The following is a 27,883-nucleotide window of genomic DNA, read 5'->3' as shown; positions in this document are numbered from 1 at the left end:
ACACATCAAGTACCTAATTTGTAGATCGTGTTAAACATAAAAAGACATTCTTTACCCTGAATGACAACTCCCCCCTCCAACAGGGACACAAACAGTGTGCACTTGTATGAAAATACTGCTGACAGAAATTGCACCTGTTTGTCTTACTGCTATAGACACACATAAAATTTCCTAAAGCCATACTGTAGTCTCATTATTTTATGGTCACAGTTCCATATTTTCACTGCAAGAAACTAGTAAAATTTAGATAGTTTAATCTGGATCTAATCAGATAAATGTGGAACAGTCTATACCACTGGCCTGAACTTTTGGAAACAAAACAAAAAGGTGTGAGAGGTGCTACTCTAGTTAAAAGAGACTAAGGAGACATTAATAAACAAAGGTAATGTCTATCTTCATAGGATACTAGGTCTTTTTTAAGGTTAAAACACAAAAGCCTATAAAAACATTCTTGGACAATCAGGGAAATATGGATAGAGACTATAATACTAGATAATATTAGTGAATTAATGTCTTAGATGTGATGATATTGTAGATGTGATAACGATACTGTGGTTATGTAGAAGAATATCCTTAGGAGATTCATATTAATATTAATTCACATTAAAATGTCATGCCTACAACTTCCAAGTGGATCTATAAAAAATACATAGAATGTTTGGAGGATGAGGGAAGAGAGCATGCAACAGAAAGTCTGTATGAAAAAGTAAATGTGGTAAGAGGTTAACAGTAAATCTGAAAGAAGGGAATACAGATTTTCATTTTTCTTCATCTTTTCAGTAAAAGATTTTCAAATTAAACAAAAAATTTTAGAAAAACTACATAACCTTTACTTTCTTTTTCTTTTTTTTTTAAAGATTTTATTTATTTATTTGACAGAAAGACAGGGAGAAAGGGAATACAAGCAGCGGGAGTGGGAGAGGGAGAAGCAGGCTTCCTGCTGAGCAGAGAGCCTGATGGGGGCTTGACCCCGGGACCCTGGAATCGTGACCTGAACCGAGGCAGATGCTTAACGACTGAGCCACCCAGGCGCCCCTATCCTTTACTTTCAAACAGCTCACATAATGCAGAGAGATGAAATGTATTGTAGTATTTTACTGGATTATAACGTCCTAATGCACATGAATGGCATGTGCATTGGATTACTGATATAAATGAAATGAATCCATGTGATAACAGTATCTCTGTCATATTTTGTATATCTCTAATCCTCTATGCCACTACACAGAGTGGTCTTTCTAAAAACATAAATTTTATCCACTCACATCATACGCCTTAAATATCCATCAACTAGGGTGCATGGGTGGCTCAGCTGGTGGAGTGTCTGACTCTTGATTTCAGCTCAGGTCGTGATCTCAGGGTGAGATCAAACCCCGTTGTCAGTCTTCACGCTGGCCGTGGAGTCGGCTTGGGATTCTCTCTCTCCCGCTCCCTCTGCCCCTCCCCCATCTCTCCCTCAAAAAAATTATATATCCATAAACTACCCATAGCCTTCAGAATAAAATTCAAATTCCTTAGTTTGTCATAAAATGCCTCCAAAATCTGACCAGTTTTCAACTACCACCTATCTGCACATACCCTATATGGCTGAGTCATGCTGAACCATAGGCATAAAAAATGTGCAGTTCTTTCTAGTGCCTCTAGTCTTGGGAGCATACTGGCCAACTCCTCCCTCATTCTTCAAGATGCAACTCATGTATTATTTTCCTCTAAAAGGTCTTCCCTGATCTTCTCAGACTAATATGGGCTCTTCTTTTGTGCTCCCAAAGCAAATTTCAATTAGAATATTTATTACAATATACTATCATTTTCTGTAGCCTCCTAAGACAAAGACTATTTTCTATTACAGTAGGCCTCACAAGTGGCATACAATAGTATTTAATACATGTTAAATCAATTAGAGAACAGAGACATGAAAGATTAGATCAGGAAATATATCCTAAGACACTTTCACTAACCTGTAGATGGTGGACTCTGAATAACATCTGAAAGGTTATAACCTCCAGAACTATCTGAACGCTTACGTGACTTCTTTTTTGCTTTTGTTTTTGCCTTCTTGAACATACTTTCCCTAGGAAAAAAGCAAATATAAAATTCATTTTTTAGAAATAAGTTACAGATTAACAACAGAACTATGTATTTTGAGCAAAAGAATATATATAGCATTTTAGTCAGAGAACACAAAAAATACGCATGCTCTAGTTGCATTTATCTATGTGGCCCAGAGCAAATTACTCCGTTTCACTGAAATTCAACTTGTTCTAACTCTACTATTTCTGTGAAAGTTAGAAATAAGATAATATATAGGAAAATACTTTGAAAAGTAAAATAATCAGATATCAGAAACGTCAAGTAACCTAAATGCTAACAAACTCTAGAAAAGGGAGTTAAAAAAACCTCTGGAACCCAAGACCAGTTTCTCAGTGAGCTACACAGTTAGTATACATAGTATATATGTGTATATGTGTATGTATGTATGTATGTGTGTGTGTGTGTATACATATATATATATATACATATATATATATATATATATATATATAGTAAATTACTTGAATGCCCAAAGATTTTAACAAGTCATTTATCAAGTAGAAGGAAAGTAATTCTGTAACCAGTTGATAAGTGAGCCTAAGACACAGACTGGAAATTCTAAACAGGGCTTGCTAAATGGTTGGCCACACAAAGGGAGATAATGGAGAACTTGGGATATTTTGTTGCGGGATTCTCAAATGTCAGTCACTATAGGTCCTATCTCTTGAACCAGTCAGGTTCTCTACAGAAAAAAATCCACAGTGGCGATGCACTCCTCTTAGGTTCAAACTCTCCAGAGGGCAAATCTTTCTGTCAAGATGGATGGGAGGGGCAATCATCTGGGTGAATGGGGTTCAGAAAGAGGTCAGTGCTCTTTGAAAGAATATTAAAAAATGCTCTTTTCCAAATCTAACCACTCACTCTGAAACTTGCTATCTCTAATTCTTAAGGCTTTCTGGAATTCTGTTTTAGTTTTTTTCTAAGTCATTACTCTCCGTAACCGCTTTCCAACTTCCAAAACTGTACATCTCCGAACTGCTGTTTTCTCGTTTCCTGTTCTCTCTACTGCAATATGCCTTTCTTATTTCTTTATTATAATTTCAGCAGGGTTTGGGAAGGTAGCTAAGATAAATGCACTTATTCAACCACACATGTTAATTTAAAGGTTGTGTTCCTTTTATATTTACAGTTAATTTTGTTACATCTGCAAATAATTATGCACTTACTTTCTTATAATAAGGCTAAGAATAAACATAAGTACATACTTCTTATGTCAGGATTCTCCAATTTTTCTCTTTCAGCATAAAACTGTTAATAGTGTAAAAGATTGGGGAGGGGGACAGAAGGGGAGGAGGGAAGAAAAGAAAAAAAAAAGAGGGGCCCCTGGGTGGCTCAGATGGTTAAGCATCTGCCTTCAGCTCAGGTCATGATCGCAGGGTCCTGGGATCGAGCCCCACCTCGGGCTCCCTGCTCAGCAGGAAACCTGCTTCTCCCTCTCCCACTCCCCCTGCTTGTGTTCCCTCTCTTGCTGTCTCTCTCTGTCAAATAAATAAAGAAAATTAAAGAAAAGAGAAACAATGCTTACGAATAATTTTGTTCCAAATTTATTTCTTCTTTCAAAAAGATATCTCCATCTTCTACTTCCAAATAGCTAATATCTGGTCCATCTTGATATGGTGTAATGACTCTTCTTTCCATTGCTGGAATCTATTAAAAAAAAAAAAAAAGGTGTCCCTTGTTAAATACAAAATGTGTAAAGACTTTTTTAAAAAATAGGTATATCCCACTTGTTTATATTGGTATGTGGTGACGTTAACAAGGAAAAGTCTAGAATGCCTAATGACTTCCTAAGTTTACACCAATGGGAAAAACTAATTAGATTCATTCATTTATTCTAAAAAACTGTCAAAAAAAAATTTTTCAAAAAAGCTCTACTTTATTATCAAATACAAATTAATCCATTTCTTAGGGATCATGTGAATCCATGTTTTTGTACTGTCCTGACCTTTGGTAATGAAAAACTCAAAAAGCTTTCAATAACTTTCATTTATAAAGGAATTAGATAATTTTATCATTAAATATTTTCAATTTTGATTATCATACTAATCTGGGATCTGTAAAAAAATTTACATCCTCATTTTTAAAAGATCCTAATATATTAGAATTCAATAGGAAATTATTCCATTGAGAAGTCTGACCTAACAGTACTACTTTAGTTTGATCATATTATTGAAAAAAACATAAACCTTACCATTTTTCTATAAAACACAGAAAGATCCTTCAAAACACCATCACTTAAAACATCAAGAGACCTAAAAATCAAGATACAAAATTCTATCTTAAGACTTAAGTAACTTAATACTCATCAAGATTTTCAAATATGTAGAGACATTTTACATTGCTGAATAAGTAACAGTTATTTTTTAAATCATTAATATGCCGGCTGCTACAAATTCTTTTTGGAAGTATGTATAGTTGTATATTTCAAATAAACAGCAATATATATAGACAAACATCTTCAATAAAACTCAACTCTTAAAAAAGATTTTTCTATCACTTATTTATATTGTAGCAAAATAGCAACTAAAGTTCTTCCTTGACATCCCAATAAATCCATCAAAAGTTAAAAATCTCTTAAGTCAAAAATATATTTAAATATACCCACTTACTGAACATCACAGCTTAGCCTAAACTACCTTAAACATGCTCAGAACACATACATTAGCCTACAGTTGGGAAAAATCATCTAATACAAAGCCTATTTTATAATAAAGTGTTGAATATCTTATGTAATTTATTAATTACTGTATTGAAAGTAAAAAAACAAGTGTTTCAGTTGTTTACACCCTTGTGTTCCTGTATGTCACTGGGAACTGTGGCTCACTGCCACTGCCCAGGATCACCAGAGAGTATCGTACTATTTATCACTAGCATGGGGAAAAGATCAAAATTCAAAATTCGATGTATAGTTTGTACTAAATGTGTATCACTTTCACACCACTATAAAGTTGAAAAATCCTAAGTCAAACCATGGTAAATCAGGGACCATGTATTCATTTTCCAACTTTCCAATCTTTAGCTACAGAAGGAGCACTATACTGATAGAACAATGGCCTATCACAATACCTTAATTCTATCTAGAACTATCAATGCTACCAGTTACCTGCATGACTTTGAGCAACTCACTTTACCTCTCTGGACTTTAATATGTTCATGACGCAAAAAATAATGGTTTGGACTAGATCAGATGTATTCAAAGTAAATTTTAAGGAACTCTCAAGTTCCAAAGAGATACTTTTAAGGCATCAGTGAAAACTTAAAGCTTACATTCTAAAATATATTTTAAACTATTTTTACAAATGCAAAACAACTTGCCTATTCAAATCTGTACCATACCAGTTTTTAACATTTTGACGATAATTAACCTGTGATGTTATATCAGTTTTGGTGCAGCTCTCCTTTTTTAACATCTCTGTACATATTTATTTACACTCCTAGGAAACATATTTGATAAGGAATGGTTAAATTTGTACAAATCTTTGTTTTAATGCAAGTTACGCATACCTACTCATGTAAAATTATACAAGTAGACATCACCACAGCACGTGCCATTTTTAATGATTCACATGATACACTTGTCACAACATAACAACTGAACAATGGTACTAAGACACATCATTTTCCAATATCATATTTTAGATTTGGTGCTTGTTTTGCATTTTGGTTGATTCTTATCTGACAAACTGAATGAGCTTAATTTGGCAAGGCAAAGTAAAAAAAAAAAAAACAAAAACAAAACTGCTTCGATTACAATTATTAATGTAATAACATCAGCAAAGAAATTTATTCTGAAACCCTAGCCAGGTTCTGATACTAAAATATCAGAGGCATTTTAAATCACATTGTCTAGGGGTGCCTGGGTGGCTCAGTTGGTTAAGCCTCTGCCTCTGGCTCAGGTCATGATCTCAGGGTCCTGGGATTGAGACCCATGTCAGGCTCCCTGATCAGCAGGGAGTCTGCTTCTCCCTCTGCTCCTCCCCCCACTTGTGTGCGCGCGCTCTCTCTCTCTCTCAAATAAATAAATAAGATCTTTTTGAAAAGAAATAAAATAAAATAAAATCATTGTCTAATATCCCATATTAATTTGCATTTGAAAAGCATTTTCACAAAATAACAAAGCATTATATTGCCAAAAGAATTTCCTCTGAATTGAACCCTATGTAGCAATTATTAATAATCTGTTAGTGATTCACCTCTAAAAATCAGAACACTTTTATTTCAATCATATTTTAGAATTAGTTTCATTAAAGATTATCCTGACTTTGAAAGGTGAGACAGCAAAAATCTGTTACCATTTATAATAAATTATATGGATCAAGATTTTGATTCTTTGCAAAAAAAAGGGTTCCTGGGTTTTCTCATCTGTAATATGAGGATATAAAAAGAATCTACTTCATCAGAAGGTTTCCATGAAAATCAACTGAGATCTGCATAACACTTTTAGAATGCTCCCTGGCACACAGTATTAGTTATCATTATTATGACTAAAACAAAATACAGAAATAAATGATACTGAAGCTTCAAAAATGCCAAGTGACATGAAGAACTCTCATCTAAAACTTGTGTTCACCAAAACACTCATTTTTCTCACCACTGACTTTATAGTAATAAAAATTTGACCTTATATTAAAAAATAAGTCTGTAAATTTATTTCATTAAACGATTCCACTAAGACAGTTGAAAACACTCCCTCGGGCGCCTGGGTGGCTCAGTTGGTTAAGCGACTGCCTTCGGCTCAGGTCATGATCCTGGAGTCCCGGGATCGAGTCCCGCATCGGGCTCCCTGCTCAGCGGGGAGTCTGCTTCTCCCTCTGACCCTCCCCCCTCTCATGTGGCTCTCTCTCATTCTCTCTCTCTCAAATAAATAAATAAAATCTTTTAAAAAAAAAGGAAAACACTCCCTCTAATTCTAAAATACCTACGATTCCTAAGTTATTACCATTTATCAAATTTTTTCAATCCAAGTAAACATCAACAGTATGAAATACTAGCTTATAAAATAGGGTGTATATGTTTAGCCAATTGTTTTATATAAAGTGTCATTTTTCTAAGAATCATTACTCATTGATTTCAACATAGTAAGACTTGAATATTCACACCAGCTTGCAACAAACTAAACCAACTAAATTTTTCAGGCCATCAGCTGCAGCCTAAGTTTGACTAAAGAAGCAATATGTCATATAAGAAATATTCAAAGAGAAAAATACAAAGAAAAGGAAATCAACTAGTAACAAATTTTTCACATGCTTACATGTGAAATAATTATGTGCTGTCTTAATTAGTATTATATATAGTTTCCAAAAGCCTAGGTAACAATTATAGTTGTAAATCAGCCTAAACAAGCAAAGAGATATGCATACATATAAAGAAAATACTTGTAATAACATTTTCCCACAAATTTCCAAGAATGGAAGCTCTCCATTAAGGTCAAGGATTTTGTCTGTTTTGTTCACTGTTGTATCTTAGCAGTGGCTGACATATATTAGGCACTCAAATACTGATGTAATGACTGAATCCCCTTACATTTTTATTTTCTACAAAGCTGTAATTTATCATTATGCCTTTTTAAATTACTAACAGATCTGCTATTATACATAAGTAATTGCTTTTGCAACAGTCATATAATGTATGCACCCAACCTACCTTGCTTCAAGTAAAGAGGCCATATTCAGTCCTATAAACTGTAAACAAGACAGTTTCAATTGTTCAGCATTATACATTGCTGCAAATTCCAGTACCATAGCAGCATTCTTAAGGGTAACTACAAAGAAAAGATACTCAAAATGAGATGAAAGTCATGTTACTACAGCAAATACAATATACTTATTTTTAAAGGTGTCGGCTTTGAACATTAAGAACAAGGAAAACAAAGTAGTTTCTTGCCAAAATAACTTATACTAAGGCAAATTTAGAATGCTATTTTCCTCCCAGGGTGCCAAAATAATTTTAAATGATTGGTTATGAGGAGAAATAAGCACACCAAAAGAAAATACAGATGATGTGTTACAGTGTCATCTAAAAGCAAATACGTAAGGGGCGCCTGGGTGGCTCAGTTGGTTAATCGGCTGCCTTCGGCTCAGGTCATGATCCTGGGGTCCTGGGATCGAGTCCCGCATCGGGCTCCCTGCTCCGCGGGGAGCCTGCTTCTCCCTCTCCCTCTGCCTGCCTCTCTGTCTACTTGTGCTCTCTATCTCTCTATCAAATAAATAAATAAAATCTTAAAAAATATAAAAAATAAAAAAATAAAAGCAAATACATAAGAATTGACAATCTTCCACCTAACATCTTTAGAATAGTTTTAACTTCCATCGATAAACAACGTTCCTTTTCATTTATATAGCACAGAATAGTTATTCTCTCTTCTACAAAACTAAAAAGATCTTAAGACTAAGAGAAACTAGGGGCACCTGGCTGGCTCAGTCAGTAGAGCCTGCAACTCTTGATCTTGGGGTGGCACTGAGCCCCATGTTGGGAATAGAGATAACTTAAAAAAATTAAAAAATAAAATATGCTTAAAAAAAAATAATAAATTTAAAAAAGTCAAAGGTAATGTTAAGGGTAATTTTAAAAAAAGACTAAGAGAAACTGGTGAAATCAGTCTATAAAATATATTTGAGTATATTTACATTGAGTAATCCATCAGAATTTATGTGAGTATATTTATATAAACAAATACACACACTATATATTTGGAACATAATTACATTTAAATATGACTGTATTATTATTCATGCCAGTGCAGAATCTGGCATACTGTATAAAAGATTCCGGATTTTATTACAGTCCTAGTAGCTTTATATATGAAGTGTCCTATTTTGCTAGAGACCATCTCAGAATATTCTACCTACCTAGCTTATAACTTTGGCTTCCCAAACCCCTCCATTCTTGATTTACTGTGAGTTCTAACCAAGAGAGGGACACAACTGTTTTCTATACCTGGCTTACTTCACATTTGTTTTTCTTTCTTCCTTGTAACTCTGTCAAAAGGTATAACTGCAGTCAAGAGTGGTCTTTGTCCCACTCCTAACCAAACCTAAAGTTTCAACTAATTATGAAACCAAAGTCTCCCATTTCACAAAAATGGATCATACAAAAATTTTAGAGTTGTTCAGTTGGGAACAAGGACTGCCCAATACTAAGAGACCAGACTTCTGTTGAACCCTTCTCTTGCTAGGTTCTAGGATGATCAAGATATTCATTTATAGGACAGTTGTGCAGCATGGGCCAAAAAAGAATATACAAGCAGTGCCAGGAAAAGTCAGTTGAGCAGCTGAAAATATCTCCAATATGTATACTTTACTCCTGTTATATTAAAATAAAGGATGCAACAAACATTTCCATTTTCTAGCTTAAAAGATTAGAACTGTTGTTCTTTTTGATAACCAAGAAGATATCCCATAAAGCTCAAGAAAAGTAAGTAAATAAGACACTATAGCTAAGACAAACTATCAGCGAGTACAAATTAGAAAATTCTGACAGGAAATCCCTTCATACTTCCTAAAGTGGAAATGTGACAATGAAGATGAACAAAGATAAAATTAGAATCTTTTATATCAGGCTAAGGAAACTTAATCTTTACCCTAAAGTAAGCAATTAAAAATACCTCAAGAGAGGAAGACATAATTACTTCCAACAGAAAGATTAAAAAAAGAGAAGTAGAGAGAAAGAGGACTTAAGATTACTGTGACACTACACAGAAGGGACAGATATCAGTGACCTCAACTAGCATAGTGACAATAAAAAGGAGGGGGAAATGTAGTTGAGATGCATCAGTTCTGGCAACTGAAAGAATGTGGATGTAAAGAACAAAACAACATAAAAGATAGCTTTGGGTTTCAAAAGTTGAATGTTCAAAAAGAAAGCAATGCAATTAACTGAAATAATGAAGTATTCAGGGATGCCTGGGTGGCTCAGTCGGTTAAGTGTCTGCCTTCGGCTCAGGTCATGATCCTAGGGTCCTGGGATCAAGTCCCACATTGGGCTCTGCTCAGTGGGGAGCCTGCTGCTCCCCGCTTGTGCTCGCTCTCTCGCTCTCTGACAAATAAATAAATAAAATCTTAAAAAAAATAATGAAGTATTCATTAAATGAAATAATGAACAGAGAAAGAAGAGTTTAAGAGAAAAGAGATGTGTTTTGATCAAATACATAAATGAGACAATTATATAAAAATTCCAGCAGTAACAGGTAGCTAAACACAGACTTATAGCCAAGACGAGGGCAAAAGGAAAAAAATTTCTTTCAAACACTCATCTTTTAAATTTCAAAATAAATTTCCTATCATCTTCATTATTCGTTTTACATTTCAAAAACTTAACATATTTCAATTATAAGATGTACATATTTTCACATATTAACACATGTGACATAAGAAATGTGCTTACAATGACACAAAATAGCTTAAATGTTTTAACATTTTTCATGATTCAGAAAAACAATTGTGCATTTTACCACAAATGGAATAATAAAGTCAATGAATAATCCTGTACCAACCTGAAAACACAGTAATATTCAAATTCAAAAATACTCACGTTTCTCAGTTAATGCTACTTCACAAATCCCTTTCAATCGAGTTATAAGAAGCTGATCAGCCACCACAAGAACACTACACACAAAATCCACATTTTGAGATTCTAAAAAAAAGAAAACAAGCAAAACTATTACTTTGTAAACATTATACCTATGAAAAAAGTTCTAAGTAATTAAGAAACAAAGAAAGATAATTATGACTATTTTCTAAATGTTGCAATGGCAACTATGATAAATAGTAATAACGTGAGAATTTTCTACCTTTATTTTAAGTAGAAAGCTGGAAAGAAACACATCAAAATGTCCTGGTTCACACTACGACATAAAATGGGCAACTTGAATTGATCTTTTTAGTCTAGAAGGCTACTAGATACATATGTTAAGAACAAATGTATACATATATATGGGGGGGTGAATAATGATCTTAGATAATCATTTTTGTTTTAAATAAAGAAGCCTAAGAGTACACTTTCTTTTTAAACTATAGGAGTTCCTTAATTTAAAATAACCTCAATCCTGAGTACTACTAATGGCCTTGAGCAATCACCCTGAGACAGTGCCAGAATAACAACATAAATACAAAAACAAAACAAAACAAAACCACACTAGGAAGAAAAAAAAAAGACTAAGAAGAAAAAATATAGAAAAATCATTTTTAACAAAGGAGGAGGAGGTGAAGTCACCGAATGGCAAACTAAGGACTACTTCCAGAACTCCTCTTCTCCACAAAAGCAATGAAGATACTATGAAAATTGTCAAAATCAACTTTTTCAAAATTCGAGAAAATAGCCAAAGGCTTGCAATAATTTGAGGAATGTTGACTCAAGAAAAATGGCTGAATCTTACTAGGAACAGTGAGCAACGGGACACTGTAGCTTTTTCTATTTAAATCCTCCTCTTCCCTCCTCCACAGTAGTCTTAAAAACCAATAACCCTGCCGTCACAGTGGAAACGAACAACTACAGCCATTGAAGGAGGCAGAAGAGTTATGAAGCAACATTATCAAAGAACTGTCATTATTTGACCTGCCTGGCAGTTCCCTGGAAATCCCACTAGCAGGGCTTGTCTTTATTTTGACCTGACTCAAAGCTTTACTGGTCTGAATAGCCTCTTCCCTCAGGGCATTTATTAAAAACAATCAATAGCAACTGTTTAACATTGAAGCTGACTAAGACAGTAACAACAGATGGAGCAAACAAGCAGATCAAAACAGTTTTTTTAAAAAAAAGGTAGGGGGCACCTGTGTGGCTCAATCGGTTAAGCATCTCGTTCAGCTCAGGTCATGATCTCGGGGTCCTGAGATCAAGCCCCATATCAGGCTCCCTGCTCAGTGGGGTGCCTGCTTTTCTCTCTCCCTCTGCCTGCCACTCCCCCTGCTTGTGCCCTCTCTCTCTCAAATAAATACAATCTCTTAAAAATAAATAAATAAAAATTTCAAAAAGGTAGGAAAAGAGATGTTATGACTGGATGTTTGTGTTCCCTGAAAATTCACATGTTGAAGCCCTAATTTCCAGTGTGGCTGTATTTGGAGATAGGGCCTCTCAGGAAGTAATTAAGGATAAATGAAGTTATAGAAGGGTAGAGCCCTGGTCCAATACGATTAGGGTCCCTCTAAGAAAAGAGGTATCAAAAAGGTATCTGTCTATTTCCCTCCCTCCTCCCCGCTCCCTAAACACACACACACACATGCACACACGCATAGAGGAAAGGTCATGTGAGGACATAACAAGAAGGCATCCATGTATAAGCCAAGAAGAAAGTCCTCACCAGAAACCAACCTTGTCAAACCCTAATCTGAGACTTCTAACCTCCAGAACTATGAAAAAATGAATTTCTGTTCTTTAAGCCACCTAATCTACAGTATTTTGTTATGGCAGTTCCAGCTGACTAATATGGATGTCCATAGGGGGTTCTGAAAAGTTCCAACACACTGTTGTGAATCTAGAAGGCCACACGCATATAAACAACTATATACATGCCAAGGAAAAACTTAAGGTCCTAAATTTTTACCTTTGGCTGGACATGAGGCTGTACTAAAGCAGACAGTAAGAGCTAAAGCAGAGTCATAAATTGCCTGCTTGAGAAATGAAGGCATGCCCCAACATACACAAAGAACTCTATGGCAAAGGCTGGGAATCTATTGATTTTAGGCATTTAAGGAAATTTCTAATTATTAGCTGACCACTAAGCTAACCCAGCAGAAACTTTAGTGGTCATACAAGACAAAGAATAGAGATTTGACAGAATTAATTAGTTCAGAAAAGTCAATAAACAAATAGCACAAACAATAAACCCTGGGGAGGGAGGAGAATCTGATTTCAAGAGTTACCACATTATATTATTTAAAATATATGAAAAATTATGAAAGATGAAAAAAACATGTAAGTATGGCCCATATATAGGAAAAAAGCAACTGAGAGAAACTGTCCCTGAGGAAGCCAAGATGTTGAACTATTAGAGTTTAAATCAGCTATTTTAAATATGTCCAAAGAATTAAAGGAAATCATGTCTTAAATTTAAAAGAAAGTATGAGGATAATGTCTCTTGAAATCAAGAACATCAATGAAGACACAGAAATTATAGGTCAATTGAAATTATCCAACCTAAAGAACAGAAAGAAAAAACAATGAATACAAATTAACAGGGCATAAGAAACCTATGGATCACCATCTAGCGTATCAAGATACATATGGGAGTTGCAGGAGAAAAGAAAAAAAGGGCATAAAGAACATTTTAAGAAATAATGGCAGAGTGGGGAGAAGTAAAATGTAGAGGTTTTGCATGCAATGGAAATTAAGTCGTGATTAGTTAAAAACAGACTGTTATATCGGGGCGCCTGGGTGGCTCAGTTGGTTAAGCAACTGCCTTCGGCTCATGTCGTGATCCTGGAGTCCCGGGATCAAGTCCCACATCGGGCTCCCTGCTCGGCAGGGAGTCTGCTTCTCCCTCTGACCCTCCCCCCTCCCATGTGCTTGCTCTCTCTCATTCTCTCTCTCTCAAATAAATAAAATCTTTTAAAAAAAAATAAATAAATAAAAATAAAACAGACTGTTATATGCACACTGTTACATGTTATATGTAAGCCTCATGGTAACCACAAAGGAAAAACCTGCAGTAAATACACAAAAGATACAGAGAAAGGAATCAAAGCATATCACTACCAAAACATCATTCAATCACAAAGGAAGACAATAAGAGAGAAAGAAGGTACTATAAAAGTCAGAAAACGATGGACAAAATGGCATTAAGTCCTTACCTATCAATAATTAAATGGATTAAATTCTCTAATCAGAAGACAAAGTGGCTGAATGGATAAAGAAACAAGATTCAATTATATACTGCCTACAAGAGACTCATTTTACCTTTAAGAAAACACATAGGCTGAAAGTGAAAGGACGGAAAAAATATTCCATGCAAATGGTAACTGAAGGAGAGGTGGAGTGGCTATACTTCTATCAGACAAAATAGGCTTCAGTAAGAAATAGAAGAGACAAAGAGGTCATTATAATAAAGGGGTCAATACATCAATAGGACATAACAGTTGTACATATACATACAACAAGCATACAACATTGAAGCACCTAAATACATAAAATATATAAACTGAAGGCAGAAATAGTCATCAGTACAGTAATAAGAGAACTTGAATATGGATATTCATGTTCAAATATGGACAGACCATGGAGACAGAAAATCAACCAGGAAACATCAGACTTGACCAACACTACAAACCAAATGAACCTAACATATATACCGAACATTCCATTCACAACAGCAAAATATATATTCTTCTCAGCGCACATAAAACATTCCTCAGGACAGATCATATATGAGGCCACAAAACAAGCCTTAACAACTTAAGACTGAATGATACCAAGTATCTTCTCCAACTACAGTGGCATAAAACTAGAATAACAGGACGAAAATAGGAAAAAGTGTAAATATGTGGAAATTAATACAGTAAGTCAAAGAAGAAATCAAAGAGAAAGCAAAAAATATCTTGAGACAAATGAAAATGGAAATACAATATACCAAAACCTATGGGATGCAGCAAAAGAACTTCTAACAAGAAGTAAATACTGATAAATGCCTTAACAAAAAAGAAAGACCTTGAAAGAACAACTGAGGGTTTTTACACAACAAGGAACTACAAAAAGAAGAAACAAAGGCCAAAGTCAGCAGAAGGAAGAAAATAATAAAGATTGAGCAGAGGGGGGAGCCTGGGTGGCTCAGTCGGTTAAGCATCTGACTTCGGCTCAGGTCATGATCCAAGGTCCTGGGACTGAAGCCTGCATTGGGCTCTGCACTCAGCAGGGAGTCTGCTTGTCCCTCTCCCTCTGCCCCTACCCCCCCACACTCATGCTCTCTTTCTCTCTCAAATAAATAAAATCTTCAAAAAAAAAAAAAAAAAAAAGACTGAGCAGAAACATATGACCTAGAGACACTAGAAAAAGCAAAAAAGGTCAACAAAACTAAGAGTTGGTTGTTTGAAAAGATAAAATTAACAAACCCCTAAGTAGAATAAGAAAAAAGATCCCCCCAAAATAAAATTCTAAATGAAAGAGGAGACATTACAAGTGATATCAGAGAAATGCAAATTATAAGAGACTACTATCAATAACTGTAAGCTGACAAATTGGATAAACTAAAAGAAAGAGATGAATTCCTAAAAACATGATCTACCAAGACTAAATCATGAGGAAACAGAAAGTCTGAATAGACCAATAAGAGTAAGGAGACTGAATCCATAATCAAAAATCTCCCAAAAAAGAAAAGCCCTAGACCAGATGGCTTCATGGATGAATTCTACCAAACATTTAAAGAAGAATTAACATCAATCCTCCTCAAACTTGTGCAAAAAAAAACTGGAGGGAACACTTCCAAACTTATTTTATGAGGCCATGATTATCCTGATATCAAAAGGAGTCAAGGACACTATCAGAAAAGAAAATTACAGTACAATATCCCTGATGAACATACCTGCAAAAATCCTTAATAAAATACTAATAAACTAAATTCAATAGCATGTTAAGAAGATCATACACCATGATCAAGTGGGATTTATGCCTGGATGCAAGGTCAATACATGCAAATCAACGAATGTGATACTATCTTAACAGAATAAAGAACAAAAATCGTATGATTATTTCGGTACATGCAGAAAATGCGTAAGACAAAATTCAACATCCATTCATGATAAAAACTTTCAACAAATTAGGTAGAGAAGGAATGTACCTCAACATAATAAAGGCCATCTATGACAAGTCCAAAACTAACACCATATTCAACAGTAAAAACCTGAAAGCTATTTGTTTAAGATCAGAAACAAGACAAGGATGCCCACTCATGCCACTCCTACTCAACATAGTACTGGAAGTCCCAGCAAGAATAATGAGGCAAAAAAAAAAGAAAGAAAGAAAAGTCATCCAAATAGAAAAGGAAGAAGTAAAACGGTCTCTGCAGATGACAAGATCTTATTCTAGAAAACCCTAAATGCACCATCAAAAATCTATTAGAAGTAATATACAAATTCAGTAAAGTTGCAGGATACAAAATCAACACAAAAATCAGTTGCTTTTCTAGGCACAAGTAATGAGCTATCCAAAAAAGTAATTAAGAAAACAATCTCTTTCACAATTATATCAAAAAGAATAAAACACTCAGGAATAAATTTAACCAAGGAGATAAAAGATCTGTACTCTAAAAACTATAAAACACTGATGAAAGAAATTGAAGACGAAAATAAATGGAAAGATATCTCATGTTCATGGACTAAAGGAATACTGTTAAAATGTCCACTCTACCCAAAACAATCTACAGATTCAATAAAATCCCATCTAAATTCCAATGGCATTTTACACAGAAATAGAAAGAGCAATCCTAAAATTTATATGGAACCAAAAAAACCCTAAATAGCCACAGTAATCTTGAGAAAGAAGAACAAGGCTATGAACATCACACTTCCTGACTTCAAATTATGTTACAAAGCTACAGTAATCAAATATTAATGTATTGCCATTAAAAGCAGACATATATACCAATGGAACTAAATAGAAAGCCCAGACATAAACCCTCATTTTACAGTCAATTAATCTTCAACAATGGTATAAAGAATACAAAATAGGGAAAGGATGGCCTCTTCAATAAAGAGTGTTAGGAAAACTGAACATCCGCATGCAAGAAAATGAAACTGGATCTACACTATATACTAAAGTCAACTCAATGGATTAAAGACGTCAACAAAAGACCTGAAACTGTACAACTCCTAGAAGAAAACAGGGTAAAGATTCTAGCCTTGCCAATGATTTTTTGAATGACATCAAAACCACATGCAACAAAAAGCAAAATAAGCAAGTGGGATTACATGAAACTACAAAGTTTCTGCAAAGCAAAGGGAAACAACAAAACGAAAAGGCAAACTTTGGAATGGGAGAAAATATTTACAAACCACATTAGATAAGAGATTAATATCCAAAATATATATGGAATTCCTACAACTCAATAGCAAAGAAAACAAATAACTAAAAAATGGGCAAAAGAGCTAAATAGATATTTCTCCAGAAAAGACATACAAATGGCCAACAGGTACATGAAAAGGTGCTCAATGTCATTAATTACCAGGAAAATGCAAATCAATACCACAATGAGATGTCACCTTACACCTGTAAGAATAGCTATTATTAATAAAACAAAAGGTAAGTGTTAGCAAGGATGTGCAGAAAAGGGAACATTCGTGTGCACTGTTGGTGGGAGTGTAAAATGCTATAGCCACTATGGAAAACAGTATGGAGGTTCCTCCAAAAATTAAAATAGAACTACCATATGATATAGCAATCCCACTTCTGGATATTTAGCCAAAGGAACTGAAATCAGGATCTTGAAGACATATCTGTACTCCCATGTTCACTGAAGCATAATTAACAACAGTGAGGATATAGAACAGCCTAAATGTCCACTGAGGGATGAATGGATAAAAAGAATGTGGTATACACATACAATTAAACACAGTAGCCCACCAGGCCTGACTGAAGACACTTTGTAACTAAAACATTGGTGTATTACTTGAAAAAGTATATAAATGCAATCTCTCCATAAATTTTGATCCAATTCTTAGTCTGTTTCTTTTACTTCAGAGATACTATCACAAGGGGGAAAACAAGAAAAAGACTTTTGTAAAGTATTTGTCAAAACTATTCCCTACTGTCAGTTCCTCATCTCAATCATAGAAATAGCTGGGTATGAAACTGTTAAATCTAATCTCAGTCATGATATATAATCCTTACAGAGTTCATTTTCACATAGGTATTGAAGATTTTTTTTCCACTCCTTTCATATTAGTAAACATCCCTATTGCTGATTCTAAATTAAGCCTCTGTTGATGGCTTATTTCAATTAGAGTAGGTATGATTCATGTTGATTTTGCCATTACTCAATTATATCTTAAATATCTAAAACGTCCCCTTATTAATACCTTTTATCACCACAGCTTCATCAGTATAGAGGTAGTCCAAAATAACTTTCAGTATGTCAGAATGTATTGGCATTTCCAGAGCTGTACAAGTGGAAGCCTAAATAAAATAAAGTAAAATAATTAATTTTAAACTACAAAAAACTACTGCATTCTGACTGGAACAGAAAACTCTGAATAGGAATCACATCAAATGCAAAAGAACATAACATTTATTAAACACAAATCTAAAATGACATACATTTAATTTTAAAATCCCTTGTAACATGGAGAATCAAGAAAAATTGAAACAAAAAACAATTACACTGGTATTCCAAATACATATCCCAATAATAAAGGGGAAATTCTGACCTAAGAAGCTTTTCTGTAACAATTTTCTAAATGTTGCTATTTTCCAGAAGGCTAGAGCATAAATAAAGTTTAAAACAAAAGTAAAACTGAGTTAAAATATCAGGTTCCCATTCTGATTTCTTTAGTATGTAATTTCCCAAAAATAAAAAAAGTGTGATTACCAGCCATGTGGCTTCAACTTAAATCTTACCTCAATCCATGAGCTACTCAGCATACTATGAAAATATTCTGGAAGAAGAAAAAGTACAATTCATTAGAACAGTGAAACAATACTAGAACAAATAAATCAGCAACTTATAAAAAGTATACCTACCAAGTCTAGCACAAAGAACACACTTATGACAAGGAAATTCCTTTCCGTCCACTGATTTCATGGTCACATCACATAGAAATGAACTGAAAAAAAAAATTTTTTTTTAATTGAAGAGAGAGTGATTTCTTTACATATTTAGCAAATAGAAAATTTATTATAGGATTTGGCTTAAGTTGATTTTCTCTTAAAGATAGCAGAGAACAAACAACTTGAGAGTATACATACAAATAAAATACTTCATCTCCTTCCACTTGAGGAAAGATAGTAAGGGCCTTACAATAAAGATAATATTTAAAAGGAATTGAATACAGATAAATATTCAATAAAAGTCTTTCTTCTAATTTTCCTTTTGCATTACAGACCAGGTGTTAATAATATAATAGTAAGTGACATCATAGTCAAAGGTCATTAATTTACTTCTTTTTACAACCTATTCTTTGCTAAAGCACAAGTCTGGATATCTCCAGTTTCTCTTTCTCCAAAACTTTTCCCCACCTAAAACCAAAAATTTTTAATAACATATTTAGAATAGTATACTTATTACTGAAAAAGCTTATATTAAAGGAAATCATCATAATGATGAAGAGGCATAACTAGTTTGGTTTTGGGTTAACATCATTTCCTACATATTGAAAAATACACAATTTGGGCAAGGAAAAATAAAAATTAAAAATTTTTTCATTAGGGGCGCCTGGGTGGCTCAGTCGTTGGGCGTCTGCCTTTGGCTCAAGTCATGATCCCAGGGTCCTGGGATCGAGTCCCACATCAGGCTCCCTGCTCGGCGGAAAGCCTGCCTCTCCCTCTTTCACGCCCCCTGCTTGTGTTCCTGCTCTAGCTATCTCACTCTCTGTAAAATAAATAAAATCTTTAAAAAAAAATTTTTTTTTTCATTAGAAAATTATTTATTTTTTTATTCTTATGTTAATCCCCATACATTATATCATTAGTTTTAGATGTAGTGTTCCATGATTCATTGTTTGTGCATAACACCCAGTGCTCCATGCAGAACGTGCCCTCCTCAATACCCATCACCAGGTTAACCCATCCTCCCACCCCCCTCCCCTCTAGAACCCTCAGTTTGTTTTTCAGAGTCCATCGTCTGTCATGATTCGTCTACCCCTCCGATTTCCCCCGCTTCATTCTTCCCCTCCTGCTACCTTCTTTTTTTTTTCTTAACATATATTGCATTATTTGTTTCAGAGATACAGATCTGAGAGTCAACAGTCTTGCACAATTCACAGCGCTTACCAGAGCACATAACCTCCCCAGTGTCTTTCACCGAGTCATCCCATCCCTCCCACCCCACCCCCCACTCCAGCAACCCTCAGTTTGTTTCCTGCGATTAAGAATTCCTCATATCAGTGAGATCATATGATACATGTCTTTCTCTGTTTGACTTATTTCGCTCAACATAATACCCTCCAGATCTATCCACGTCGTTGCAAATGTCAAGATCTCATTCATTTTGATGGCTGTATAATATTCCATTGTGTATATATACCACATCTTCTTTATCCATTCATCTGTTGATGGACATCTTGGCTCTTTCCACAGTTTGGCTATTGTGGACATTGCTGCTATAAACATTGGGGTGCACGTACCCCTTCGGATCCCTACTTTTGTATCTTTGCGGTAAATACCCAGTAGTGCAATTGCTGGATCATATGGTAGCTCTATTTTCAACTTTTTGAGGAACCTCCATACTGTTTTCCAGAGTGGCTGCACCAACTTGCATTCCCACCAACAGTGTAGGAGGGTTCCCCTTTCTCCGCATCCCCCCCAACATCTGTCGTTTCCTGACTTGTTAATTTTAGCCATGCTGACTGGTGTGAGGTGGGATCTCATTGAGGTTTTGATTTGGATTTCCCTGATGCGGAGCGATGTTGAGCACTTTCTCATGTGTCTGTTGGCCATTTGGATGTCTTCTTTGGAAAAATGTCTGTTCATGTCTTCTGCCCATTTCTTGATTGGACTCTTTGTTCTTTGGGTGTTCAGTTTGATGAGTTCTTTATAGATTTTGGATACTAGCCCTTTATCTGATATGTCATTTGCAAATATCTTCTCCCATTCTGTCGGTTGTCTTTTGGTTTTGTTGACTGTTTCCTTTGCTTTGCAAAAGCTTTTTATCTTGATGAAGTCCCAATGGTTCATTTTTGCCCTTGCTTCCCTTGCCTTTGGCGATCTTTCTAGGAAGAAGTTGCTTCACCTGAGGTCAAAGAGGTTGCTGCCTGTGTTCTCCTTTAGGATTTTGATGGACTCCTGTCTCACATTGAGGTCTTTCAACCATTTGGAGTCTATTTTTGTGTGTGGTGTAAGGAAATGGTCCAGTTTCATTCTTCTGCATGTGGCTATCCAATTTTCCCAACACCATTTGTTGAAGAGACTGTCTTTTTTCCATTGGACATTCTTTCCTGCTTTGTCGAAGATGAGTTGACCATAGAGTTGAGGGTCCATTTCTGGGCTCTCTATTCTGTTCCATTGATCTATGTGTCTGTTTTTGTGCCAGTACCATACTGTCTTGATGATGACAGCTTTGTAATAGAGCTGGAAGTCCAGAACTGTGATGCCGCCAGCTTTGCTTTTCAACATTCCTCTGGCTATGCGGGGTCTTTTCTGGTTCCATACAAATTTTAGGATTATTTGTTCCATTTCTTTGAAAACAGTGGATGGTATTTTGATGGGGATTGCATTGAATGTATAGATTGCTCTAGGTAGCATTGACATCTTCACAATATTTGTTCTTCCAATCCATGAGCATGGAACGTTTTTCCATTTCTTTGTGTCTTCCTCAATTTCTTTCATGAGTATTTTATAGTTTTCTAAGTACAGATCCTTTGTCTCTTTGGTTAGATTTATTCCTAGGTATCTTATGGTTTTGGGTGCAATTGTAAATGGGATCGACTCCTTATTTTCTCTTTCTTCTGTCTTGTTGTTGGTGTATAGGAATGCCACTGATTTCTGTGCATTGATTTTATATCCTGCCACTTTACTGAATTCCTGTATGAGTTCTAGCAGTTTTGGGGTGGAGTCTTTGGGGTTTTCCACATAAAGTATCATATCATCTGCAAAGAGTAAGAGTTTGACTTCTTCTTTGCCGATTTGGATGCCTTTATTTCTTTTTGTTGTCTGATTGCTATGGCTAGGACTTCCAATACTATGTTGAATAGCAGTGGTGATAGTGGACATCCCTGCCGCGTTCCTGACCTTAGGGGGAAAGCTCTCAGTTTTTCCCCACTGAGAATGATATTTGCTGTAGGTTTTTCATAGATGGCTTTTATGATATTGAGGTATGTACCCTCTATGCCTATATTCTGAAGAGTTTTGATCAAGAAAGGATGCTGTACTTTGTCAAAAGCTTTTTCTGCATCTATTGAGAGGATCATATAATTCTTGTTCTTTCTTTTGTTAATGTATTATATCACATTGATCGATTTGCGGATGTTGAACCAACCTTGCAGCACAGGGATAAATCCCACTTGGTCGTGGTGAATAATCCTTTTAATGTACTGTTGGATCCTATTGGCTAGTATTTTGGTGAGAATTTTTGGATCCAAGTTCATCAGGGATATTGGTCTATAATTCTCCTTTTGGATGGGGTCTTTGTCTGGTTTTGGGATCAAGGTAATGCTGGCCTCATAAAATGAGTTTGGAAGTTTTCCTTCCATTTCTATTTTTTGGAACAGTTTCAGAAGAATAGGTATTAATTCTTCTTGAAATGTTTGGTAGAATTCCCCTGGGAAGCCATCTGGCCCTGGGCTTTTGTTTTTTGGGAGATTTTTGATGACTGCCTCAATTTCCTTAGTGGTTATACGTCTGTTCAGGTTTTCTATTTCTTCCTGGTTCAGTTTTGGTAGTTGATACATCTCTAGGAATGCATCCATTTCTTCCAGGTTATCTAATTTGCTGGCATAGAGTTGCTCATAATATGTTCTTATAATTGTTTGTATTTCTTTGGTGTTCGTTGTGATCTCTCCTCTTTCATTCATGATTTTGTTGATTTCGGTCATTTCTCTTTTCTTTTTGATAAGTCTGGCCAGGGGTTTATCAATCTTGTTAATTCTTTCAAAGAACCAGCTCCTAGTTTCGTTGCTCTGTTCTACTGTTCTTTTAGTTTCTATTTCATTGATTTCTGCTCTGATCTTTAAGATTTCTCTTCTCCTGCTGGGATTAGGCTTTCTTTGCTGTTCTTTCTCCAGCTCCTTTAGGTGTAGGGTTAGGTTGTGTACTTGAGACCTTTCTTGTTTCTTGAGAAAGGCTTGTATTGCTATCTACTTTCCTCTTAGGACTGCCTTTGCTGCATCCCAAAGATTTTGAATAGTTGTGTTTTCATTTTCATTGGTTTCCATGTATTTTCTTAATTCTTCTTTAATTTCCTGGTTGACCCATTCATTCTTCAGTAGGATGCTCTTCAGCCTCCATGTATTTGAGTTCTTTCTGACTTTCCTCTTGTGACTGAGTTCTAGTTTCAAAGCATTGTGGTCTGAAAATAGGCAGGGAATGATCCCAATCTTTTGGTACCGGTTGAGACCTGATTTATGATCTAGGATGTGATCGATTCTGGAGAATGTTCCATGGGCACTAGAGAAGAATGTGTATTCCGTTGCTATGGGATGGAATGTTCTGAATATGTCTGTGAAGTCCATTTGGTCCAGTGTGTCATTTAAAGTCTTTATTTCCGGGCGCCTGTGTGGCTCAGTTGGTTAAGCGACTGCCTTCGGCTCAGGTCATGATCCTGGAGTCCCGGGTTCGAGTCCTGCATTCGGCTCCCTGCTCAGCAGCGAGTCTGCTTCTCCCTCTGACCCTCCTCCCTCTTGTGCTCTCTCTCATTGTCTCTCTCGCAAATAAAGTCTTAAAAAAAAAAAATTAAAGTCTTTATTTCCTTGTTGATCTTTTGCTTAGACGATCTGTCCATTTCAGTGAGGGGGGTGTTAAAGTCCCCCACTATTATTGTATTTTGTTGATGTGTTTATTTGCTTTTGTTATTAATTGCCTTATATAATTGGCTGCTCCCATGTTAGGGGCATAGATATTTACAATTGTTAGATCTTCTTGTCGGATAGACCCTTTAAGTAGGATATAATGTCCTTCCTCATCTCTTATTACAGTCTTTGGTTTAAAATCTAATTTGTCTGATATAAGGATTGCCACCCCAGCTTTCTTTTGGTGTCCATTAGCATGGTCAATGGTTTTCCACCCCCTCACTTTCAACCTGGGGGTGTCTTTGGCTCTAAAATGAGTCTCTTGCAGACAGCATTATCGATGGGTCTTGTTTTTCAATCCAATCTGATAGCCTGTGTCTTTTGATTGGGGCATTTAGCCCATTTACATTCAGGGTAACTATTGAAAGATAGGAATTTAGTGCCATTGTATTGCTTGTAAGGTGACTGTTACCGTATATTGTCTGTGTTCCTTTCTGGTCTATGTTGCTTTTAGGCTCTCTCTTTGCTTAAAGGACCCCTTTCAAGATTTCTTGTAGGGCTGGTTTTGTGTTTGCAAATTCCTTTAGTTTTTGTTTGTCCTGGAAGCTTTTTATCTCTCCTTCTATTTTCAGTGACAGCCTAGCTGGATAGAGTATTCTTGGCTGCATATTTTTCTCATTTAGTGCTCTGAATATATCCTGCCAGTCCTTTCTGGCCTGCCAGGTCTCTGTGGATAGGTCTGTTGCCAATCTAATGTTTCTACCATTGTAGGTTACATATCTCTTCTCCCGAGCTGCTTTCAGGATTTTCTCTTTGTCTATGAGACTCATAAGTTTTACTATTAGATGTCGGGGTGTTGACCTATTTTTATTGATTTTGAAAGGGGTTCTCTGTGCTTCCTGGATTTTGATGCCTGTTTCCTTCCCCAAATTAGGGAAGTTCTCTGCTATAATTTGCTCCATTATACCTTCTGCCCCTCTCTCTCTTTCTTCTTCTTCTGGGATCCCAATTATTCTAATGTTGTTTCGTCTTATGGTATCGCTTATCTCTCGAATTCTGCCCTCGTGATCCAGTAGTTGTTTCTCTCTCTTTTTCTCAGCTTCTTTATTTTCCATCATTTGGTCTTCTATATTACTGATTCTCTCTTCTGCCTCATTTATCCTAGCAGTTAGCGCCCCCATTTTTGATTGCCCCTCATTAATAGCCTTTTTGATTTCTACTTGGTTAGATTTTAGTTCTTTTACTTCTCCAGAAAGGGTTTCTCTAATAACTTCCATATTTTTTTCAAGCCCAGCTAGTATCTTTAAAGTGATGATTCTGAACTCTAGATCTGACATCGTACTAATGTCCGTATCAAGTAGGTCCCTGGCAGTCAGTACTCTTGTTCTTTTTGTTGAGGTGATTTTTTCCGTCTTGTCATTTTGTGCAGAGGAGAACAGATTAATGAGAGAACAAAATGCTAGCAGAGTAACAACGTCCCCAGAAAATATACTCTAAACAAATCAGAAAAGACCTGAAGCAGTGGAACAAGAAATGGAAAGAGAGAAAAAAGAAAAAGAAAAAGATAAAGATAAAAACAAACAAAAACAAACAAAACAAATCAACAACAACAAAAAAAAACAGAATGTGATCAAATATGATCAGGCTGGTATATAGATCAGTGCCACACACTAGATTTGGGGTGTATTTTGCTCTTTTAGAAGAAAGTGCCTCCCAAAATTTTAAAGAAAGAAAAACTTACATATGTACAAAAATAAGGGTTGATATGATGAAGGGATGGAATATGACTGTAAAGATGGAAATTACTAAAAAATTTTATAAAAGGAATTGATAAGAAGTTGTTTGAAAAAAGAAGAGTATTTAAAAAAGAAAAAAGAAAAAGAAAAGGGAGAGAATGTGATCAGGCAGGGGAGTAAAAAAAACCATATACTAGAGATTTAGGGTATATTTTAATCTGTTAGAAGAAACTATCTCAAAATTTTAAAGAGAGAACAACTTATATATATATATGCCAAAAATACGGGTAACTACTACGAAGGGATAGAATATGGCTCTAAAAATGAAAAATAAAAATGTTTTTTAAAAAAAGGGATTGATAAGATGTTGGTTGAAAAAGAGAAAAAGAAAAATTCAAAAAAAAAAAAAAGAAATAAGTTAAAAAAAATTAACTTTGAAAGACTAAAGAATCATGGTAAAAAAAGCCATGAATTCTATGTTCAGTATTCCCCTAAAGCTGGAGGTCTGCCGTTCTCATTGATCGGTAAACTTGGTCTTGGCTGGCTGTTCTCGCTGATCTTCTGGGGGAGGGGCCTGTTGCAGTGGTTTCCAAATGTCTTTGCCGGAGGTGGAATTGCCCTGCGCTTGCCCCCTCCCGGCTAAGTAATCTGCTCAGGTTTGCTCTCCGGAGCTTTTGTTCCCTGCGAGCTTTCCGTACAGCTTTGGAGGCGGAGAGTGAAAATGGCGGCCTCCCAATCTCTGCCCCGGAGGAGCCGAGAACTCAGGGCCCTTCTCCTCAGTGAGGCCCCAGAGAAAAGCCGTCAGTCACTCCCGTCTCTCCGGTCTCCGGCCGCACTCCGTGCTCACCCGGCCTGTGACTGCGCGTTTCTATCTCTGGCACCCGACCCCGGGTGGAGTCTCCAAACCCAGCAGATCCCTGCGGTGCACTCCCGCACGGCTCCTCCCAGGGGAGGAAGGTGAGTCTCCCCGGATCTACCGCTTGTTGGGTCCCTGCTGGAAGAGCTGTGGCCCGACTGTGCCGCGGATCACGGTTTATGGCAATCCCGAGCTGAGAGTCCGCTCCTGGGCTCCGCCTCTGCAGCCGGCTTCCCTGCTCCGTTACCTGGGAGCTCTGCCGCACTCAAGCACCCCCGGTCTTTCTGTGACCCCGAGGGTCCTGAGACCACACTGTCCCGGAGGGTTCCACCCCCCGCTGAGCCACCAGAGTGACGTCCCTCAGCGGAGCAGACTTTCAAAGTTCCGATTTTGTGCTCCGTGGTTCTATCACTTGCCAGAAGTGGCCGACGGAGGCCCCTCCCCCGCCGTCTATCCTCCCGAATATCGCCTCGGATTCACTTCTCCGCACATCCTACCTTCCAGAAAGTGGTCGCTTTTCTGATGAGAGAGTTGTTGCTATTCTTTTCTTCGATCTCCTGTTGAGTTGGTAGGTGTTCAGAATGGTTTGATCCCTATCCAGCTGAATTCCTGAGAGGAGACGAAATCCAGGTCTCCTACTCCTCTGCCATCTTGCTCCACCCCCTCATTAGAAAATAATTTAAAAACGAACTGTTTCAATGTCTTATTGAGCAGTTAATATTTCATCCATTTACCTCAACATCTCTCCAACATTTCTAGAAATGAAGACTAGTGAAGATAAAAGGGTATCAATTCATATATTTTGCTTCATATGTCAGAAGAGCTCTGTTTTCACACTTAGGTCTCAAAATCTAGAGATGAGAAGTTTATCTTCATTTCCTAACTTACCATTTTTTCTGATTTAGCTTTGATTTAGTACCAGGTTTCTTCTCAATAACATTAATTTTTCCATTTTCAAATTTGACTCCATCTAACCTATGAAGAATAGATAAAAATTAGCATTTGATGGACCAAAACAAACAACAGAAATCCAACAAATTACCTTACATCTGAATATAATTATATAATTTATATCGCCTAGAAAAGTATCTCAACAAACTCTACTCTGTGTTAAAGGAGTACCATATATTCTCCTTCAATTTTACTTCAAAGTACAGTTCCTCCTTGAACAGTTCAGGAGTTAAGAGTCACCACTACGCCCTGGCCACACCCCCAGGGTTGAAATCTGCATATAATTTTGACTCCCCCAAAACTTAACTAATACCCCACGGTTGACTGGAGTCCTTCCCAATAACATAAATAGTAGATCTGTATGCTTATACTTTGTATGTTATATGCATTATATATTGTGTTTTTATAATAAAAGAAGCTAAAGAAAATGTTATTAAAATCATAAAGAAGAGAAAATACTTTTACAGTACTGTACTGAATTTATCACAAAACAATCTTAATACAAGTGAATCTGCACAGTTCAAATCCATGTTTTTCAAGGGTCAACTGCACATTAAATATAATTACTGACAAAAAACATATCAAAGCCATAGCACAAAGCCCCTCAGTGTTTTTAATAGGAAACCTGATACATGCTCCTCCTCTGCTTCTACCCCACATATTAGGTTATA

General features: G+C 36.1%; 1 protein-coding gene across 2 annotated transcripts in view; it reads right to left on the bottom strand.

Moving 5' to 3' along the window:
* Positions 1–27,883, bottom strand: part of IBTK (inhibitor of Bruton tyrosine kinase) — a 100,871-nt gene that overhangs the window by 38,921 nt on the left and 34,067 nt on the right. For both annotated transcript variants that reach the window (XM_021693417.2, XM_044917695.1), the window contains exons 12-20: positions 27,150–27,236; positions 18,751–18,833; positions 18,628–18,665; positions 18,090–18,186; positions 10,621–10,722; positions 7,735–7,852; positions 4,283–4,343; positions 3,617–3,738; positions 1,959–2,071 (exon numbers count right to left, since the gene is read on the bottom strand). In XM_021693417.2, coding sequence (XP_021549092.1) covers positions 1,959–2,071; positions 3,617–3,738; positions 4,283–4,343; positions 7,735–7,852; positions 10,621–10,722; positions 18,090–18,186; positions 18,628–18,665; positions 18,751–18,833; positions 27,150–27,236 — 821 coding nt within the window. The remainder of the gene's footprint in view (positions 1–1,958; positions 2,072–3,616; positions 3,739–4,282; positions 4,344–7,734; positions 7,853–10,620; positions 10,723–18,089; positions 18,187–18,627; positions 18,666–18,750; positions 18,834–27,149; positions 27,237–27,883) is intronic.

The sequence above is a fragment of the Neomonachus schauinslandi genome, chromosome 8 (assembly GCF_002201575.2).
Source record: "Neomonachus schauinslandi chromosome 8, ASM220157v2, whole genome shotgun sequence".
In the NCBI taxonomy this organism is placed as follows: domain Eukaryota; kingdom Metazoa; phylum Chordata; class Mammalia; order Carnivora; family Phocidae; genus Neomonachus; species Neomonachus schauinslandi.
The sequence above is the reverse complement of the archived record's forward strand: the minus strand, read 5'-3'. Positions and strand labels throughout refer to the sequence as shown.